Source organism: Bos indicus, chromosome 13 (genome assembly GCF_029378745.1).
Source record: "Bos indicus isolate NIAB-ARS_2022 breed Sahiwal x Tharparkar chromosome 13, NIAB-ARS_B.indTharparkar_mat_pri_1.0, whole genome shotgun sequence".
Classification (NCBI taxonomy): domain Eukaryota; kingdom Metazoa; phylum Chordata; class Mammalia; order Artiodactyla; family Bovidae; genus Bos; species Bos indicus.
In genome coordinates this window covers 15,893,953-15,914,912 of record NC_091772.1, presented here as the reverse complement: position 1 = coordinate 15,914,912, position 20,960 = coordinate 15,893,953, and the positions used below count along the sequence as shown (strand labels likewise).

The following is a 20,960-nucleotide window of genomic DNA, read 5'->3' as shown; positions in this document are numbered from 1 at the left end:
CCCCATTTTCAAGTATTTAGAAAAAATAAGATAGATTTTAATGCAATCTCAACTTTCAGTCTGCTTTTGTCCCTTGGAGATAAAATGTAAATCTTAGAGACAGCATAAAGTTGAACTTTTTAAAAAAAATCAGTAAACCTTCATAATCTTACAGATACATTTAATCCATTTGCATTTATAGTACATTTGAAGCAACACTCCCAGTTATTTTGGGCACGTGCTTGGATTTAACAAATTTGTAGTTTTTTAAAGATCATCTTGCGTTATTTGAATGTCAGTTTATCTTCTTTGGCATGGTTTTTTATTTTCTCTTTCCACTTGCCTTGTTTTTGAAATAAACTTTAAGCCGTGTCCCTTTAAAGCAAACCAGAAGACAATCTCAGAAAAGTGATGTGTTTGTCCTGGGTTCACTGCAATCCACGCGGTGAGTGTCAGGGCCATGGAAAGCAGCCGAGTCTGGTCGGTACCGGTCTGGTAGAAACAGCCCTACGTCACAGGTCACACGGGTCATCACAGACTTCCTGTTTTCATGGGGTGCAAGTTCCCTTGTGTTAGTGAACTTTTAGAGAAATTATTTCAGCAGCAGCTCCCTGACCAGGTGCTGGATCAAACAACTTTGGACAGAAAGGCGGTAGTTCCATCCTGGTAAAGGAAACTGCCAGAAAAGACATGGGAGCTGGCCAGACTGGGGTCCACAGCCTGGCTGTGTGCAAGCAGATATCTGGAGTAGAGGCTCAAGAAACAGTTTCATCAAATAGACTGGTCACCCAGCTTGGGGACCACAGGTAAACTTTAGTGTAAATTCACACCCGGAACCCCGATCCCAGGGAGGAAACCCAGGGCGCCTCTCCCGGCACCTACTGAACTTTGATTCTCAACCTTGAATCAAGTCCCCACTTGCTGACTGTGAGATGGGGAATCAATTACCGAATCTTCTTTTCCGCCATTGTGAATGGAGATAAATGTAGTACACACCTGATATGGCTCTTTTATAGTTGAAAAGTAAAGGACTAAAGTTAATGCAAGTAAAAGAGACTGATACCACAGAGAACTTCATGAATCCTAGTTATCATTGTTACTAGGATTCCTGACCGTGAGCAGGAAGGGATTCCAGGCTGGGCTGTCCCTGGTTCTGGGACTAGGGGGAGCTGATTTTCCACCGACCTGAGTGAGGCTGACTGGAAGCAGTGGGAACAGACTCTGTTCTCTTCATCAAAGATGTTCCCAAAGTTTCCTCGCTGCAGGGCGTGCCTCCCACACTGCTTCTCACCCAGTTCTTTCATGAAATAGGTTCTCGGTAATCAAAGGGAGACGGAAAAACGCATTGCTCATGAGTGCTTTGCTCAGAAACTCTGGGGTTTCTTCTCCTCCTTTCCCTAAATTCCTCCTGCTTTCACTTTAGGCTTTTGTTTCCAGAAACTTTTTAACTTTAGGTTTTTCCCATCTGACTCAATTTCTCGGAAAAGTTCCTCACCTGGTCTTTCAAAGAGGATGACACTGACCTTTAGATCTCTTTGATTTTAAGATGAACAGAAATCAGCGGAAAGGGAAAAAAAAAAAAATACCGCACATCCATCTGACCCTGACATGCTCTTACAGCCCAGGGACTGCCTCTGGCTTGGCTGTTTGAATAACCTCTGGGCATCTGATCCACCCCCAGAGCTTAAGTTTGAACTCCAGAACAAATATTTGTCTGGTTTGGAGCAAAGTTTGAGAGCTCTCTTCTCTTTTCTTCTTTTTAAAGCCCAACTGTACTGCTCTGCTGTGCCTCTCTGATCGTGGTTCAGGGGACACTGGGCTCCCCCCCAGACCCCCCGCCTGAGAGCTGGGCAGAGACACCCAGCGCGATGAAGGGGCTCACGTGCTTTTTCCTCTGCTTCTTCCTTTCTGAATCGAGAGGCTTTGAAATCCCCACCAATGGACTTTCAGAAGTAAGTACTTCCAGAAGACTCCTTGCTGTAGGCCCCTCTGTTAGTTTGGTAAATAGAGTGTCGCTCAGTCGTGCCTGACTCTTTGCGACCCCATGGACCATGGTCCACCAGCCTCCTCTGTCCATGGGATTCTCCAGGCCAGAATCCTGGAGTGGGTAGCCATTCCCTTCTCCAGGGGATTTTCCCGACCCAGGGATTGAACCTGGGTCTCCTGCATTGCAGGTGAATTCTTTACCATCTGAGCCACCAGCGAAACCTATTACCTGTTGCTGTTCAAGGACTGTATCCTGTGAGGGTTAGAAATTTATGATAAAGTTCATCTGAGTAGAAGTGTTCGCTGTTGAAATCACTCAAATGTGTATTTACCCTTTAAAGCATTAATGGGCTTTTCATGAGAATTGAGTTCATGGGCTGGCCCCATAGTGTAGCACTTATGGAGTACAGCTGCCTCTCCTTATCTCAGAAACTGGGGATATTAACTGATCTGATCCAAAGGATGGTTATAAGGTTTAAGTGGCATTTGTAAACTACCCAGCACAGTGCGAACCTGAGCAAGAACTTGATAATTATTAGCTCTCATAACTATTATTATGAAATACCATTATTAGTCTTTTACGTAAGAGTATAAGAAAAGCCATTTTCAAAGCACTCTGGTTGAGGGACTTCCCCGACTCACCGGAAAAGACCCTGATGCTGGAAAGATTGAAGGCAAAAGGAGGAAGGGGCAGCAGAGGATGAGATGGTTGGATGGCACGACTGACTCAATGGACATCAATTTGAGCGAACTCCAGGAGATGGTAAAAGACAGGGAAGCCTGGTGTGCTGCAGTCCATGCAGTTGCAAAGAGTCGGACATGACTTGGTGACTGAACAACAACAAACAGCTGATGATCCAGTGGCTAAGATCTGAGCTCCCAATGCATAGGCCCTGGGTTCAATCCCTGGTCAGGGAACTAGATCTTCCATGCCACAACTAAGAACCAGAACAGCCAAAAAATTAAAAAGGACTGTTGTTTGTTATACCTAAGTGAACAGTGATTTCCAAGTTAAGGGCATTTAATATTCCTGTTAAAGGGGAAGATGGATGAGGCAGCGGGCAGAGTATAGGAATTATTCCCAAGGAGCTCATGGTCTTCCCTTCAGACCCTTGACCATCCTCAGCATGATGAAAGTCTTGGATTGAAAGTCATATAAGAGCTATTCTGATACTAGAAAAGCCACATGTATTCTGGGAATATCCTGGAAGATGCAGCGGCTTGTGATACAGGGTGGATTATGTATACAAATGCCAAAGAACAAGATGGCATATTTGCAAGAAAAAAAAATCACTCTGTCTGCCTAGAAATGATCATATTTTCCAACACTTTAGAAACCACCAGAGTGTGTTGGAAGCCTCATTGATTGAGCCAGGAATTGGAGGCAGGATTTCTAAAGGTGCTTGTGCTTTTTCAGTCACTTACTGGTATTCCTTTCATATAGACATTTCTAACATCTTAGTAGACATTTCTGATGCTACTAAGATCATCGCAACTCTTCCCCCAGGTACCTCCTTGTCATCTTCAGGCAAAGTGAAAAATGAATTCCTGCATCCACCAAGTTTGGAGATATTAACTCCTAGTTACTCACCTCCAAGATATAACCAGCAAACAAATAGATTAAAGAAATCATTGTAACAGACAGAGAAAACAGCTTTTGGTTACCAAAGGGAAAAGGGGAGAGGGATAAATTAGGGGTTAGGGATTAACAGATACACACTCCTATGTATAAAATACACACAAGGACCTCCTGTATAGCATAAGAACTATATTCAATACATTGTAATATTCAACCTATAATCAGAGAAGGCAATGGCAACCCACTCCAGTACTCTTGCCTGGAAAATCCCATGGATGGAGGAGCCTGGTAGGCTGTAGTCCATGGGGTTGCAAAGAGTTGGACACAACTGAGCGACTTCACTTTTACTTTTCACTTTTCTGCATTGGAGAAGGAAATGGCAACCCTCTCCAGTGTTCTTACCTGGAGAATCCCAGGGACGGGGGAGCCAGGTGGGCTGCCGTCTCTGGGGTCGCACAGAGTCGGACACGACTGAAGTGACTTAGCAGCAGCAGCAGCAGCATATATAACTGAATCACTTTGTTGCACACCTGAAACGTTGTAAATCAGCTATTGATTTAAAAAAAAAAAAGACATTATATGAAAAAAAATGAGATTGCACAGAAATATAGAAAACAAGACAAAATAATATATTAAATACTTTTTGCCTATCACCAGCTGCCTTTCTTTCATTGATGGAAATAAACATCCTGATTTGTTTTAAGTTTGCAGACTATGGAGACCATGTGGAGTTGGCTCCAGGCAAATTCCAGTTTGTGCCAGAGAATCGGAGGTATCAGGTACAGTAAACCTCAGTTCCAAAAGGGAAAATAAGTGCAAGAGATCATGAATGAAAAAATAAGAAAAAGACTGTAGATCAGTCTTATGGACTCTGTGGGAGAGGGAGAGGGTGGGGAGATTTGGGAGAATGGCATTGAAACATGTATAATATCATGTATGAAACGAGTCGCCAGTCCAGGTTCGATGCACGATACTGGATGCTTGGGGCTGGTGCACTGGGACGACCCAGAAGGAGGGTATGGGAAGGGAGGAGGGAGGAGGGTTCAGGATGGGGAACACAGGTATACCTGTGGCAGATTCATTTCGATATTTGGCAAAACTAATACAATATTGTAAAGTTTAAAAATTAAAAAAAAAATAAAAAAAAGACTGAGATGCTTTTTGCTACATTTTCTCAAGAGCTTGTTTTTCTTAGCAGCAAAGAGTCCAGTAGTATTATACTTGGGAGAAACACAGTTCTGCTGAAATGAAGGGAAACCTCCACGTGACTGTCCATCTCTGAACGCAGTGGTCATGTTGTTCGCTTAAACAATACGTGGCTACGTGTTCAAAGCTTAAGATTATGGGATGGTTTTACTGTCATATATGGAAGAATTTCCTCCTAGGAGGACATATTTTGTGGCTTCTTTGTGGGGCCACACATGCTCCCCCACTGGTCACGGTCACTACCGTTTTGGGGAGCCGCTCAGAGAGCACAGGCAACCTAGCCACGCTGGAGGCCGTCTCCAGTTGTTAAGATCTCTCCTTCCAGTACAGGGCGTGTGGGCTCAATCCCTGGTCTGGGAGCTAAGACCCCACATGCCTTGCGGCCAAAAAATCAAAACGTAATACAGAATAATATTATAATAAATTCAATGAAGACTTTAAAAGTGGTCCCCATCAAAAAGATTTAAGAGGAAAAAAAAAGAAACCCCATAGGTAAATCCTCATGTCAGGGTCTTCATCTAAAAGACAAAACTTAAAGAACTGTTGAGAATTGGATTTGAAGATCTGAAAAAGATCCATGGACATAGAAAACAAACTCATAGTTACCAAAGAGAAAAGGGGGAGAGGGATAAGTTAGGAGGTTGGGAGTAACAGATACACACTACTGTATATAAGATAGATAACCAGGAATCCCCTGGCTGTCTACTGGTTAGCACTCTGTTCTTCTACTGCAGGGGGCACAGGTTCAATCCCTTGCTGGGGAACTAAGATCCTGGAAGCTGGGCAGCATGGCCAAAAAAGAAAATAGATAACCAACAAGGACTTATATAGCACAGAGAAATATACTCAGTGTTTTGTAATAACCTTTGAGGGAAAAAAATCTGACAAAAAATAGATATGTAGAAATAACTGAATCACTTTGCTGTACATCTGAAACTAACACAACATTGTAAATAAACCTTGCTTCAATTAAAAAAAAAAAGTCTAAAAGAAGGCAACTGCTGGCCTTACTATGTCATATAACACCCCCGAAAATTTCAGCTCACCCCAAAGCAGGCAAGCTAAACTCTACTAACCCACATCTGAATTATTACTTTAAAATCCATCTGACATTAGATGCTCACCCATCGCTCTAAAGCCAGCCCGCTTTCCATGCCACAGGACAGTCATTCATGTGGATAAATCTCTAGCATGGCAGTTAGAATACAGGATTTTCCATCTGCCAATTACCATGTTTAACTCAGGGGCTACGCCAAGGAGAAGACCCATGCGTTACAGCTCCCATGTTGCTGCGTCTAATGGAAGAGACAGACATGCCTTCCCACTGTCTGGGTTTGAAGGAATTTTGCTGCTATGAAAACACTCAGGCAAACAGATGTTTTTATTTGAATTAATAAGGTGGTTTTTACAGGATAAAGGTGATCTGTGCTACTCAGCATGAGCTCAGTTGAATATTTTCATTTAAAAACATTGGTTTTAACATTGTATCAGAGAATGATGGGCATGCCACCAAAAGACAGCTGAGACGCTGAGACACTTACTCACGGAAGCACCCCAGGGGAAACTAGCATTCAAGAATATTTGATAGTTATGTCTTGGTTCCAGTGAATGAATCAGAGCTCAGTATGGAAGGAGAAAATGTTTCTTGACAGAGAAAACAGTTTTTGCCCTCAAAGCAGTAAGCAACACGCTTCTAAAGAATGATTTTATCCAACTTCCTTTCACAGAGAAGTATTTCTGGAGAATCTGGAGAAAGGACGGTAAGTGTACTTTGATTTTGTTAAAAATTGATGTCTGAATGACTTTTCTGTTACCTATTACTGAGAAATCAATACGGCTGCCTTCTTTGTCTTCAGCACCAAGAGTGTTTACCTGACTTTCGAAATACCTGTTTGCCCAAATCTGTTTGGAAGTGTGTTTAAAATTCAGCATAAGAGGGTGGAGTGTGTAAGCAACCAGGAGAGATGTCCCCAGGAGCTGAAAATGTTCCTTTTCTTTACTTTGGCAAGTTTTGCCAACAACACAGGTTTTGGGGTTTTTTTTTTTTGTTTTTTTTTTTTTTTGAATAAAAACTATATATTGATTCCAACATAATGGTTTTGATTTAAAATAGGACACCTAACAGCTTTCGTGAGTGTGGAAAAGGCACTTTTAAACACGAAATCGGAGAAGGCAATGGCACCCCACTCCAGTACTCTTGCCTGGAAAATCCCATGGATGGAGGAGCCTGGTGGGCTGCAGTCCATGGGGTCGAGAAGAGTCGGACATGACTGAGCAACTTCACTTTCACTTTTCACTTTCATGCATTGGAGAAGGAAATGGCAACCCACTCCAGTGTTCTTGCCTGGAGAATCCCAGGGACGGGGAAGCCTGGTGGGCTGCCGTCTATGGGGTCGCACAGAGTCGGACACGACTGAAGCGACTTAGCAGCAAACAGGAAATGGCCCGATTCCCTGAGCCGTTTGGTGTACCGTAAGTCCCCTACATACAAACAAGCCCCATTCCAAGAGTGAGTTTGTACATCCAGCAAAGTTAACCTAAGTACACAACCAGCACAACCAGCCGTATGTGGCTGCACTGTAATCGGTTTAGAATACTTTTCATACAAATAATACATAAAAAAAAACTGACACAAAAAATAAAGAATGTTTTTAATCGGACAGTACAGTACCTTGAGAAGTACAGTGGTCCAGTACAGGAGCTGGCATGCAGGGACTGTGAACAGGACAGAGGCAGTACTGATGGAGGAGGGAGAGGAGGTGGGAGACGGTAGGGCTGAAGGGTCGTCAGCAACAGGAGACGGAGGGCAAGCTGCGGTTTCACTCATGCCTGATGTTGATGGCACACGTTCCGGTTCCTTGCTGGAACCAGATGCTGGTTCGCATCTTTGAAAATTTGCAGCTGCACCTCAAAGGTCCGTATGTATGTTTGGGCTTACTGTAGTTCCTCCTGTGGCAGGAAGACATCAAAAGGAAAGTTGTTTCCTTGGCTTCATAGTCTGAATGGACAGCAGCTGTGAGAAGCTCTGGGTTAAGGGGGAGGAAGGACAAACAGCTTAGCCTGGGTTTTATCTTTGCTTGAGGTGAGCTGGATGTTCACCAGTTGAAAGATTTAATCTTGGATGCGAAGTTTGGGGAAAATGATACCTAGTATTGAAATAAGTAAAACGCTTTGGAAAAAAAAAAAAGTAGAAACCAGTGGGTCCCATCACTGCCACAATCCTGGCAGTTTAGAGGCACCTCCTAAAAGTTGTGTGTTTTCAGTGCTTTGTCTTTGAGCATATGGGTACTGGAACTGCCTTCAATCAATAGAGAAGGGTTGGGAGCCAGGTCCACAATGCTGGACCAGTCACCGCATCAAAATGCCCTCTGCGAGATGTTCTGTTCTTCACTCATATCCATCAGCATTCTCGTGCGTGCTCAGTTGCTCAGTGGTGTCCGACTCTTTGTGACCCCATGGACTGTAGCCTGTCAGGCTCCTCTGTTCACAGGATTCTCCAGGCAAGAATACTGGAGTGGGTAGCCATTGTCTTCTCCAGGAGATCTTCCCGATCCAGATCGAACCTGGGTCTCCCACATTGCAGGCAGGTTCTTTACCGTCTGAGCCACCAGGGAAGCCTAGCTCTCCTGTTCAAACTATATCTCATAGTTTGTTTTGATTTGGGAAACAACAGAAGACTGGGAAAAGGTGAAATTGCAATAGATGAGGTTCAGAAAGGTAGGTAGCAGTGTGGGGCTTTGGGGACCGCCTGTGTGTTCCACTCCACTGTACTCCAGGAAGTGCCTGGGTTCCCCTTCTACACTGCACACCCGCATCCTTTCCTGCCCTCTGGCCCTGTATTCAGAGTTATTTCCTGCACTTTGATAATCCAATCTTGCTTCCCCACAACTATTTCCTCCTCATATTCCAACTTTCAGAATCATTGTTAATAGACTCACAGTGCTGTAGAGGCATCTCAAGATTTCTTAAAACAAGAGCGAGCTTCTGCCTGCAGGATATCCCAAGAATTTAGGAGAATGCTTAATAAAAGCTGAGTTATATACTTAGTGATGCCTTAGAATTTTCTGTACTGTTATCATCAAATATGCAGTGAAGTTCTGTCATTTTTCTCCGAGTACAGTTGATTTTTCTTGCCGATTTCAGGAAGATGTTGATCAAGTGACTGTTTATAGTTATAAAGTCCAGTCTACTATTACTTCTCGAGTGGCCAACACTGTTATCCAGACCAAAGTGGTGAACCACTCTCCACAGCCTCAAAATGTCGTGTTTGACGTGCAGATCCCCAAAGGAGCCTTCATCTCCAACTTCTCCATGTGAGTAACTCCCACTCAGAACCGGAAACTGGATATGCTCTGCTCCCAGGATCAAACCCCTCTCAGAGTGGACCTTTAGTGCCTCAACTCTTCATGGCTCTATACCCAGCATCTTTGTGTTGTTTAATTGCTAAGTTTTATCTGACTCTCTGCTACCCTCTGGACTGTAGCCCACCAGGCTTCTTTGTCCATGGGATTTCCTAGGCAAGAATACTGGAGCAGGTCTGCCATTTCCTCCTCCAGGGGATCTTCCTTAACTAAGGACTGAACCCGAGTCTCCTGCATTGGCAGGCGAATTCTTTACCACGTAAATTACCAGGGAAGCCCAGAGTGGACCCTGCTGGTCAGCAATTCCAGGGGTTCTCGATTTCAGAGTTGTGGACCCACTGGACATGGAGTCATCTTGCTGCTGCTAAGTCACTTCAGTCTTGTCCGACTCTGTGCGACCCAAGAGACGGCAGCACACCAGGCTCCCCCATCCCTGGGATTCTCCAGGCAAGAACACTGGAGTGGGTTGCCATTTCCTTCTCCAATGCATGAAAGTGAAAAGTGAGAGTGAAGTTGCTCAGTCGTGCCCGACTCCCAGCGACCCCATGGACTGCAGCCTACCAGGCTCCTTAGTCCATGGGATTTTCCAGGCAAGAGTACTGGAGTGGGTGCCATTGCCTTCTCCGGAGTCATCTTGGGGTGGGACCAAATAATTTGCTTCTGTTCAGAGTAACAGAATTTGCAAAGGATTTGCTTCTCTTTTCTAATGAGTGAAAATATCCTTAAGCCTGTCTCTATGGCAGTAATCTCCCACTTCCTTACGGAGAGGCCATATGTTCTATTTTGCTTCAAAAACTCTAATCGGACTGCTCTGACTAATCATTGTTGGAACAGATTAGGTGACAGCAAGTGAAGAGTAAGGTAGGTAGGGACAGAGATGACAAGAGAGGGCAGAGTTCCCCCGGAGAGATGTTAGAAAGAGAAACACACACTTGGCAGGGATGGATCAGCACTTTTCTCCATCTTTCTTTGCTTTTTTTCACCCTCAAAGGATCCTTAATACATGGAAGAATGACCCTATAAACCACATGGCAGCCAGATAGCTAGTGGTTTATCAATCACAGCCCTAGGCACGTTTGTCATTCCAAAGGGATGCACAGGAGAACAACCCTTAATCCAAAGGGTAAACCTGGAAAATGAAGAAACATTTTTTAAAATTTTGCCTTGGAGGATAGTTGACCTACAATGCTGGGTTAGTTTCAGGTGTACAGCAAAGTGATCGAGTTACACAACTATATATGTCCATCCTTTTGCAGATGCTTTTCCCATATAGCTTATTACAGAATACTGAGTAAAGTTCCCTGTGCTATACAGTAGGTCATTGTTCTTATTTTATATATAGTGGTGTGTGTGTTAATCCCAAACTCTAATTTATCACTTCCCCTTCGCATTTCCCCTTTGGTAACCATATGTTTGTTTTCAAAGTTTGTTTCTGTTTTGTAAATAAGTTCATTTGTATCAATTTTTTGGAGGGGATTCCACTTATAAGTAATATTATGTGATGTTTGACTTTCTGTGTCTGATTAATTTCACTTAGTTTGATAATTTCTGAGCCCATCCATATTGCTGCAAATGGCATTATTTCATTCTTTTTTAGGGCTGAGTAGTATTCCAGTGTGTATAGGTACCACATCTTCTCTATCCATTCCTCTGTTGGTGGACACTTAGGTTGCTTCCATGTCTTGGCTGTTGTAAATAGTGCTGCTGTGAACGCTGGGGAAGAAGCATCTTAAACACAAGTAACAATACGGGAGAGAAAGCTTCTAGTACAGGAGCCTACCTCATCTACCTTAAATCACACTGCCAGATAAAGAAACTCCTTTTATGAAACCTGCAAATGTCTCTCTACTTGAAGGTTCCTTCCAGGTGCAAAATGATTAATAATTCATTAAGTCCACCCGGTTGGGTTGTTGGCTTGTTTGTTCATTGTGCTTCTATTCAGACCAGCTGTGACCCTTCTGTCATTTTTTAGGACTGTGGATGGCACAACTTTTACTAGTTCTATTAAGGAGAAAACCGTGGGCCGAGCTCTCTACGCACAGGCGAGAGCGAAAGGCAAGACGGCAGGACTGGTGAGGTAAGGGCAGGGTTCCCCACCACTGCTGCCTGTGCTCAAGCCCGTTCCCTCCGTGGCAAGCCAGCCCCCAGGAAGGCAGAGAAGCTCGTCCTTCTCTGCTAGGTCGCTTCTTTGTGGTACTTCCCTGATCCCACACGATCCAATTACCCACAATCTCACCTTGCTTGTTTACCATTTAAATTTTCTAAAAATCGCTGACTGTTTTTCCTAAGGCTCAACTCACCCTCATTTGACAACCCTGCTGTTTTCTCTTTAAAACCATAAACACTTCAAGATGAGTGATCACATTGGATTTGGTGTGTACGGGAGTAAATAAGGCATTAGGGCTGGAAATACATATTCAATTTGAAATAATAGATGTCTTCTTTATGAAGACTTTTAAAAATGTAAAGAATCCCTAGAATGAGTCTTACCAGCAGTAGGGGAAAGGTGTGCTGTCCTTTGGATCATCTAAACTGGAATTGAGTTCCGACCCTACAACTGACTCGCATGTGATCTCAAGTGGGTTACTTACCCTTTATGAACCTCATTTGTCATCACTTGCTAAATGAAGGTCTTGGTGTCCATCTTTTAGAGGGGCTATAATAGCAATGATATGTGTCAAGTTCCTGGCAGGTAACAGGGGATCACTAACCAGTAGCTCTTTGCAGATGACACTCAGATCTGTATGAAGCTCTGCAAGAAAAACATCAAGTAGGAGAGGGGAGGGGAATTCCAGGCTACTGGAAGGAAATTAATCTAGAAGTTGCTGTTATGTCTCCTGGACCTACCATTCGTTCTCCTAAGCAGTGAGCAGGTGGCTAGCCCAGGGCAGCCTGGACGCCCTCTGCGTAGATTCTACATGTGGACTTATGTGGGCGGGCTCGTATCTTTAGGAGCAGAGCTCTCGATATGGAGGACTTCAAAACCGAAGTGAGCATCGCCCCTGGAGCAAAGGTGCAGTTTGAACTTCATTACCAGGAAGTGAAGTGGAGGAAGCTGGGGTCCTACGAGCACAGACTCCACCTGAAGCCAGGACGACTGGCCAAGCACCTGGAGGTGAGCCCTCCCCGCTAGAGCTGGGCCCCCATCTGTGCTTTCTGTTCATCTTCTCTTCGTGGTGTTCCACGCCACTTGACACTGCAGGACAGGGTGGTGTATGGAAATTGACTCTGGGTTTGGAGTAAGGAAGTGCCGCTTCCTTACACATTTCAAGGCTAGCTCATCTCCTTATTTGCTGTGTCAATTTCCTGTGGCTGCTGTAGCAAATGATTGCACACAGGGGGCTTATGACAACAGAGATGTCTTCTTACACAGTTCTGGGGGCACGGACTGAAGTCAAGGTATTGGCAGGGCTCTTGAGGAGGGTCTGTCCCACTGCTTCTGTGGTCTGGAAGCGGCTGGCATTCCTTGACTTGTGGCCTCATGGCCTGTCATTCTGACCTATGCCTCCCTGATCACATCACCTCCTCCTGAGTGTCTTAAATCTCCCTCTGCTCTTGTAAGAACATTTGTCATTGGATTTCGGGCCCACCGGGTAGATCAGGATGATCAGGATCCTTTACTGTATCCACAAAGATCCTTTTTCCAAATCAGGTAGCAGTTTCAGCTTCCAAAGATTTAATGTAGACATGCCTTTGGTGGGGGGTGGGGGTGGGGGGACCATTCAACCCTCTGACCTTCCAACTAATGCTGATTCTCAATTTTCTCATCTGTGAAGAGTCCCATCTTAGATTCCTTGGTTCCAAGTGTGATGAGAGGTCGGCGAAGGTTGAGTTCATTGTCTGTTCCACGTTCCCCCCGTTGCACCCCAAGTCTCATCACCTGGATAGCAGTGCCTGTGCAGGGCAACTTGAACTCACTTCTGCTGTAGTCTTCATGTCTTGTCTTGAGAACTGAGCTTCTCTTTTCTTGGCTCTAAACTTGTTAACATCATGTGAACATTTGTGTAAGAGGCAGAGGAGGGCTGGCTGGAAGAAACCCAGGGAAGAACACAATTCACCTGGTCTCTGTTTGACACAGACGAGGGTGAAGCAGACAGGTTGTAAATTGTCTGTAGACAAAGAAGATTCAAGGGGATGAGTGGATCATGTATAATTTTCTTATAAATAAGAATGGAATGGCATGGGATGGAGTAGAAGGAGAATTAAATTCCAGAGAAACAAAGCGATAGAAAGGGAGCACTGAGTTGCCCAGAGGGTCTTTCAGCCTCCCTGGTGAGATGCATCATATCACACAGGATTTAAAGAACTTGCAGAAGAGATGGTGGAGCCATGCTAGGTCATCTTTGGGAGATCCTAGAGAGGAAAAGAGCAGCAGAGGACTTAGAATTGATAATCGTACTTCTTGCTCAAAGTCTTGAAAGATGTTTTAATGTTTTAAGTAACTTTCCCACTTCTAGGTAGATGTGCGGATTATTGAACCTCAAGGACTAAGATCTCTTCATGTTCTGGACACATTTGATGGGCATTTTGATGGCGTTCCCGTTGTATCTAAAGGACCCCAGAAGGTACCACAAGCAGTGATGTGACACAGTCTGAGTGGCCACTGGTTTGCGGGTTTTCCTCTCCCTCTCTGCTCTAGGGGATGGAAGAGTTGTCAGGTGCTGAGCTCAGGGAACTTAGGAACTGTGATCCCTGAGCAAAGTCTAGGGCCTCCCACAGGACATACAGAACAAAACCAATTGTTTCATTGCATTGTGACCAGTATCTGTCCATTTTGAAACCCATTTCCCCCAAGTCATCCAGTGGACTGGTAGCTAAAAGACAGTCTTCACATACTATATAGAGGATTTTCCTTAATCACTGAGAGAGCTACTCAGCTTAATTCTCTCTGCCTTAATGGCCAATACTAACCACCTCTGGAGGGGTCAAAGTCCTCTAAGAACCTTTTGCCAACTCTTTCTAGAGCTGGTGGCCATTTCTTCCATGGGGTGGGGGTGAGGGGGAGGGAGGAATTCTTCGAATCTCTTATAAAGGACTGAAGCCTGGCCAACAGCACTGAAGGCTGCTAGGTGCCCCTGTGATAGGACCACTGATGCTGCTTGGGTGCAGAGTGGCCCTGGACCCTCCCCTGTGTGCATGAGAAGGTGCTCCCCCCAGACAGGGACGGGGCAGAGACCAGGCTCTGACACCACTGCTCCTTACAGGCACACATTGCCTTCAAGCCCACGGTGGCACAACAGAGAAAATGCCTCAACTGCTCAGAGACGATGGTCGACGGCGAGCTGGTGGTGATGTATGATGTGAACAGAGAGGAGAAGGTTGGGGAACTTGAGGTGGGTGCAAACAACTCTCAGGGGCCAGCTCTGCCTTAGCCAAAGATCTATTTCTTGTTGAATAAACCCCCAGGGAAATGCCCTGGGAGGTAAACTGCAGAGAGGCTGGGCCCTTTCAGAAAAGGATGGAGCGGGCGCAGGAAAAAGGGAGAGATGGACGCAGCCAAGCCTCTGTTCTCTTCTTTACGACCGTCATGCCTCCTGCACCCCGTGGTCTCCTCTCCCCTCTCAGTCCCCAGACCCTCATCCTCCTACATGCCAAACACTGGTAATGGTTTGGCTCACAAATATGTCCTGTTTTTCAGGTATTTAATGGATATTTTGTCCACTTCTTTGCTCCTGAGAACATGGACCCAATTCCCAAAAACATCCTGTTTGTCATCGACGTTAGTGGCTCGATGTGGGGGATTAAAATGAAACAGGTGAGTAGCCCTGGGTTGCAGTGGTACCCAGGACTCCATGCCTTCTCTGATCCCCTCGTGATGGTGCAGTTGCTCGAGGCCCCTCCCCCCTAGAGCTAGTCTTAGTTCAGGCTGCTCACAAAGGAACAGAGGCTGGGTGACTTCTAAACAGGAGAAATTTATCTCAAAACTTGCCTTTTTGAAAAATTTCACCTCCATATAAGCCCACTCTGCTCAGGCTTCTGCTTCATATTCCTTTGGTTCTCCTGCATGACATTTTAGACTAATATCTTGCCATTGTGCATGAATAATTTTAAAAACGTTTAATGCACAGTTTTTCTAATTATGTTGTAATTCCTTGAGGGTGATCATTCCATCTCATGTCTTCCAGTTTGGAGTTCCTCATAGGCTCCTTCAGTGTTAATGGTGTAGGTACAGTTGTGAACAAGGACATTCCTAGTCCACCCATTCAACTAGTGTGAACCAAGCAGTGAATCTCTGTTCATTCAACACTCACTTGTGACCACCCAGGTGTTCACTACTGTTCTAGGATCCTAGAGACGGAAAAGACTTGGCCCTGCCCACCTATCACCAGGTTCTCAGCAGTGGCACTTGTGACATTTGGGGCTGATGAGTCCGTGTCGTGGGGACCACACTGTACGTTGTAGGATGTTTAGCAACATCTATTCACTAGATGCCATGGAACTCACCCTCCTGGTCATGACAATCAAAGATGTCTACACAGGGCTTCCCTGGTGGTCCAGTGGCTAAGAATGGCTAAGAATCGCCCTTGCAGTGCAGGAGACATGGGTTCGATCCCTGATCTGGGAAGATCGCAGGTGCTGTGAGGCAACTAAGCCTGCGAACTGCAACTAGAGAAAGCCTGCGCACAGCAGCAAAGGCACAGCACGGCTGAAAATAAATAAATAAAATTCAAAGTAAAAAAAAGAATGAGAAAGAAGGTGGTCTTCTCCCCCTCCACACTTAGAAAAGTGTCTTCAGACATTGTGAAATGTCCCCTGGGGAGAAAATTATCCTCATTTGAGAACCACTGCCCTAATACAGTTTATTTGTTCCTTCCTTCCCTCATTTAACAAGTATTTATTAAGCACCTGTCTTGTGTCAGGCACTTAGTTCATCACTGAAGTCTGAGATGACTGTTACACACCCAGTGGACATGACACAGCAAGCAGGCTATTGGCTCTCCAAGTCTGGTGTCAGAAGGTATTGAGTGAGACATGCACTTAGGAGCCACCAGTGTGTAGAAGGTACTCATAACAATGAGACCAGGTGAGAACACCGAGGAGGAAGTATAGATAAGAGAAGAAACAGAGAGCGAACCTCACACTATCCCAGTAACTAGAATAATGTGGGGAGAAGAGGAGGAATCAGCAAAGAAGACTACGCCAGCAACTCTCCTTGTGGCCCAGGGGCTAAGACTCCGTGCTCCCGGTGCAGGTGCTGGGGTTCGATCCCTGGTCCGGGAACTATATCCTGCACGCTGCAACTAAAGATCCCACATGCTGCAATGAAGACCTAAGGTCCCATGTGCTGCAACTAATACTCAGTGCAGCCGAAATAAATACACACATTTAAAAAGAAAAGAAAAAGCAGCCAATGAGAGGAGGAGAAAACCCAGAGCGGCCGAGGCTCTGGAAGAAGATGAGGAAGTTGTACAAGGACAGCGATGTGGCCGGTTGGTCCAAATGCTGCTCAGATTGGGTCTGATGAGATGAGAAGAGTCCATTGGATATAGCAACAGCCTTGATGAGCATAGTTTCAGTGGAGGGATGATGGTGAAAACCTGAACGGAGCGGGCTTCAGAGAGAACAGGAAAAGAAGATTTGGAGACAGTGTGCTTACAATTCTTTCGAGGAATTTTATTGCAATGGGAAACTGAGAAATGAGGGAAACGGGTACGTTCAAGGTTTCTAAAGGCATGAAAAATGAAAGCGTTATTGTATGTATGGAGATGTACCAATAGAGCGAAATGTATGATACAGGAGAGCCAGAGGACAGACGCCAGAGCCATGCCTTTCAGTAGCCGAGAGAGAGCCCAACCTAGGTCACCAGCGGATGGATTTGCATTAGGCAGAAATGCTTCTCCTAGTTCTGCATTACCTGGCATCAGGGAAAAGTGTATGGGCACAAATCCTGGCAGGGGGGAGGTTTATGGTGGCAGGGGTTGTAGAAATCTTCTTCTGATGACTTCCATTTCTCAGTGAAGTAGGATTCCAGGTCATCAGCTGAGACAGGGAGAGGGAGGTGTTGGTGGTTTGAAGATGAGAAGCAGGAATTAATGCATGAGAAGGCTGAGTAGAGGGACTTGAGAAATACATTTGATTTTCAGGCACCACAAATGGGACATCTGAAGCTCAGGATTCTCAGTGTAAAGTCAGGCTGGTGAGACTCGTCATGCAAAACAAGACAGTAAAACTTTCAGTATCAAAATGCAGACAATACATGTTTGGACGGAATAGGAGAGTGTTAGATCTGTGTTGACAGAGGTGGATTTATGAGGTTTGTGGGAGAACTATAGCTCGAGCTAGTGCTTAAAATGATGAATGATTGAGCTTCCTCATTTCTTCTTAGGTTTAGAGAGTATGTAGTAAGACCCTTCTCCATTCTCTCTCGAAATAGACGGTGGAAGCAATGAAGACCATTTTGGATGACCTGCGAACTGAAGACCATTTCTCCGTGGTTGATTTCAACCACAATGTTCGAACCTGGAGAAACGATTTAGTCTCAGCTACTAAAACACAGGTTGCAGATGCCAAGAATTACATTGAGAAAATCCAGCCCAGTGGAGGTGAGTGGGTTTAGCCTAAAGCCCAGTGAGAAACTCCCACAGGATTCAGCGGAGTCCTGAGAAATATGAGAATCACTTGAGAAATGAGATTCCTTACCCCAGTGGTCTTTGCCTTAATAATACAGTTATTATTAAACAGTGCATACTAAGTTCATGGTGAAAGCATAATATGCATCCCCCATCCCACACACATTTTTAACCATTCTGTCCTCAGAAAACGGTGTCAGTAAGTGACACTAGCTTTCTTATGACTCACACGGTAAGAGAAAGACAAATACCATGTGATATCACTAAAATAAGACATAAATGAACTTATCTACAGAACGGACTCAGACACAGAGAAGAGACTTGTGATCGCCAAGGGGAGCGGGGTGGGGCAGGGATGGATTGAGAGTTTGGCGTTAACAGATGCAAAGTGTTATCTAAAGAATGGATAAACAACAAGGCCTGTTGTATAGCACGGGGGACTATATTCAATATCCTGTGATAAGCCATAATGGAAAAGAGCACAAAAAAGCATGTATATTATATACATACATATATATATATATATATATATATATATAACTGAATTACTTTGCTCTACAGCAGAAATTAACACAACATTGTAAGTCAACTAAGCTTCAATTTGAAAAAGGGAAAAAAACACGTAGAATAACACACAGTTGTCTGCAGAACAGTATCCAAGTATATCAGCAAGGCTGAATAGGCAACTTCAAGTTGGTGGCTAACAAAATGACTGGTGCTTTGAAAGGGTTACTTCATCTCTAAGGGAACTGTTCACTCTTAATACAAAGTGAATATTTCACTCCACTGGGGGATCTGGACCAGCCTGGGTAGAATTTGGAAAGCAGTTGAATGATTTGGATACTGAAAGAATGACACGTGAGTCATCACCAGACAGATGAACCTGGGCTCCAGACGTGGTTGTTTCTGTGGGAAGTCAGAGTATATAACAGAACAGCACGTTCTCTGGCTTTCCCAGGCACAAATATCAACGAAGCCCTGCTGCGGGCCATCTTTATTTTGAATGAAGCCAATAACTTGGGAATGTTGGACCCCAACTCTGTCTCGCTGATCATCTTGGTGTCTGACGGGGATCCAACAGTAGGTAAGCACCCCTTCCATTTTTAGTGATACATATTTTTCCGGTTGTTTCTTGGGAACGTGATTGGCTTAAAATGGGAACTTGAATGGCCTTTGCATGAGTGTCTAAACCAGCTTGGGCTTCCCAAGTGGCACAGTGGTACAGAGTCCGCCTGTGAATTCAGGAGATGCAAGAGACACAAGTTCAATCCCTGGGTCCGGAAGATCCCCTGGACCAGGAAATGGCAAACCCACTCTGCTATTCTTGCCTGGGAAATCCCATGGACAGAGGAGGCTGGCAGGCTACAGTCTGGGGTGTTGCAAAGAGTTGGACGAAACTTAGCAACTGAGCATACATGCAGCACTAAACCAGTTTAAACCCATGCTTCCTAAAGGAAGAGTTCGTTTGACCCTGAAACACTCACCCCACTTACAACAGCCTCTAGATGTTTGGGAGGGGGATGCTGAATGCCTCAGCCTCACCTCCACAATCCGGGGAAACTTGCATTTGAATTTGAGTCTGTGCTATGCGGATTGCTGATACATACTAGTGCAGGGTCTTATCTCCTCAATGTAACTATGCTGAAGCTTAAGTGCATTTATAATTTGGACGAATTTTGCAGAACCGCCTTCCATGGATGTTCCCAAAACTTTGTGCCATTGCCTCCTCACTCCTTTCCTTCCTGTCCACATCAACTTTAGGTGAACTGAAATTGTCAAAAATCCAGAAGAATGTGAAGCAGAACATACGAGACAACATCTCCTTGTTCAGTTTGGGGATAGGATTTGATGTGGACTATGACTTTTTGAAGAGACTCTCCAATGACAACCGTGGGATCGCACAAAGGATTTACGGAAACCAGGACACTTCTGTCCAACTCAAGGTGACTTTGTTTTCTGTGCCTTTTTTGGTCATTGTTCACTCGAAATCATTCAGCTAGCAATATCTGATGCCTAAAAGAAGATGGCTGAATTCAAGTAAAAATTGTCATTATTTCAGCTATGTTAGTGCTCAGTCCCTTTCTCATGCACCCCACCCCCACTTGTATATCTGCAGTAACAGTGAGATGAGAGGCAGTGGTTGATGGGTACAAAGGTCCCTAGTCCCTGAACAGGTCTTGGGAAGCACCATCAAAGTTTCTTGAATCTCTCCAGTCCCACTGCTTGTCACGGGAACTGTTCTTCCTTGAAAGTACATTGGCATTGGGACTTCCCTGGTAGTCCATGGCTTAAGACTCTGTGCTTTCAATGAAAGGGATGCAAGTTCAATCCCTAGTTGGGGAACTAACTTACATGCCAAGAAAAATTTTTTTTAAAAAAAGGAAAAGTATATTGGCATTTTGGAAATCAACTTTTTCTAATGCAACACAAAGCAAACTGTAGCCTGTTTGTTTCCTTAAATACAAAGGATATGTATGCATCACTTGTTTATTTTGACTAAATGGACCAAGAAAAGATTAAGGAGAAGAAGAATATATTTTACCCTACCCTCTGTTGGTACCAAGTACCATGTATCAATAGGAGGTACTGTATATAAACCTGGGAACAGGTAAGAGACAGGTTCTAATTTAGGGATATCCACCCAGAGGACTTATTATGAGTGTCCCTGAGCTTTTCATGCTCGTCATAACAGAAAGAAAAAGTTCTGGGCTCTTGAACTCTTGTAATCTTCTTCACAAGCCCTGTTTGTCTCTATTTCGGTTCATGTAATAACTATGAGAATTTTCCATAGCTTTCCACAGAGATCTTGGAAGAATACTAAGCACTTGAAGAACCTCAGAGAAAAATGCCTCAGATTTGTAATACGATGTGAAAATAATGATTTCTCTGTTCTTTCTTTTTTTTTTTTTAATGAATTGTAGAAATTCTACAACCAGGTCTCAACTCCCTTGCTCCGGAATGTTCAGTTTAACTATCCCCAACCGTCAGTCACAGACGTCACTCAGAACAGCTTCCATAACTATTTTGGAGGCTCAGAAATCGTGGTGGCTGGAAAAGTGGACCCTGAGAAATTGGGGCAGTTACAGAGCATTATCACTGCAACTTCGGTACTTTTACTTTAATTCTAAAAATATGAATTGTCTCCTGGGTACACCTTGTATATTAACAGGCTGATAGCAGAATTCCGAGAACCACTTAGGTAGAATAAAAGCAAAAAGTGAAAGGGAAGTTCCTGAGAACAGCTGTGCCATCTTCCCAACTATGGTGTAAATCCTTACC

The 20,960-nt window shown here is 44.4% G+C and overlaps 1 protein-coding gene across 1 annotated transcript in view; it reads left to right on the top strand.

Moving 5' to 3' along the window:
- The first annotated feature begins 1,700 nt into the window (after positions 1-1,700).
- Positions 1,701-20,960, top strand: part of ITIH2 (inter-alpha-trypsin inhibitor heavy chain 2) — a 32,357-nt gene continuing 13,097 nt past the window's right edge. The window contains exons 1-13 of the mRNA XM_019972923.2: positions 1,701-1,931; positions 4,249-4,323; positions 6,478-6,510; positions 8,894-9,063; positions 11,084-11,188; positions 12,064-12,226; positions 13,569-13,676; positions 14,316-14,444; positions 14,750-14,866; positions 17,486-17,654; positions 18,640-18,765; positions 19,443-19,624; positions 20,603-20,788. Of these exons, the coding sequence (XP_019828482.2) occupies positions 1,848-1,931; positions 4,249-4,323; positions 6,478-6,510; positions 8,894-9,063; positions 11,084-11,188; positions 12,064-12,226; positions 13,569-13,676; positions 14,316-14,444; positions 14,750-14,866; positions 17,486-17,654; positions 18,640-18,765; positions 19,443-19,624; positions 20,603-20,788 (1,647 nt within the window). The 5' untranslated portion in view covers positions 1,701-1,847. The remainder of the gene's footprint in view (positions 1,932-4,248; positions 4,324-6,477; positions 6,511-8,893; positions 9,064-11,083; positions 11,189-12,063; positions 12,227-13,568; positions 13,677-14,315; positions 14,445-14,749; positions 14,867-17,485; positions 17,655-18,639; positions 18,766-19,442; positions 19,625-20,602; positions 20,789-20,960) is intronic.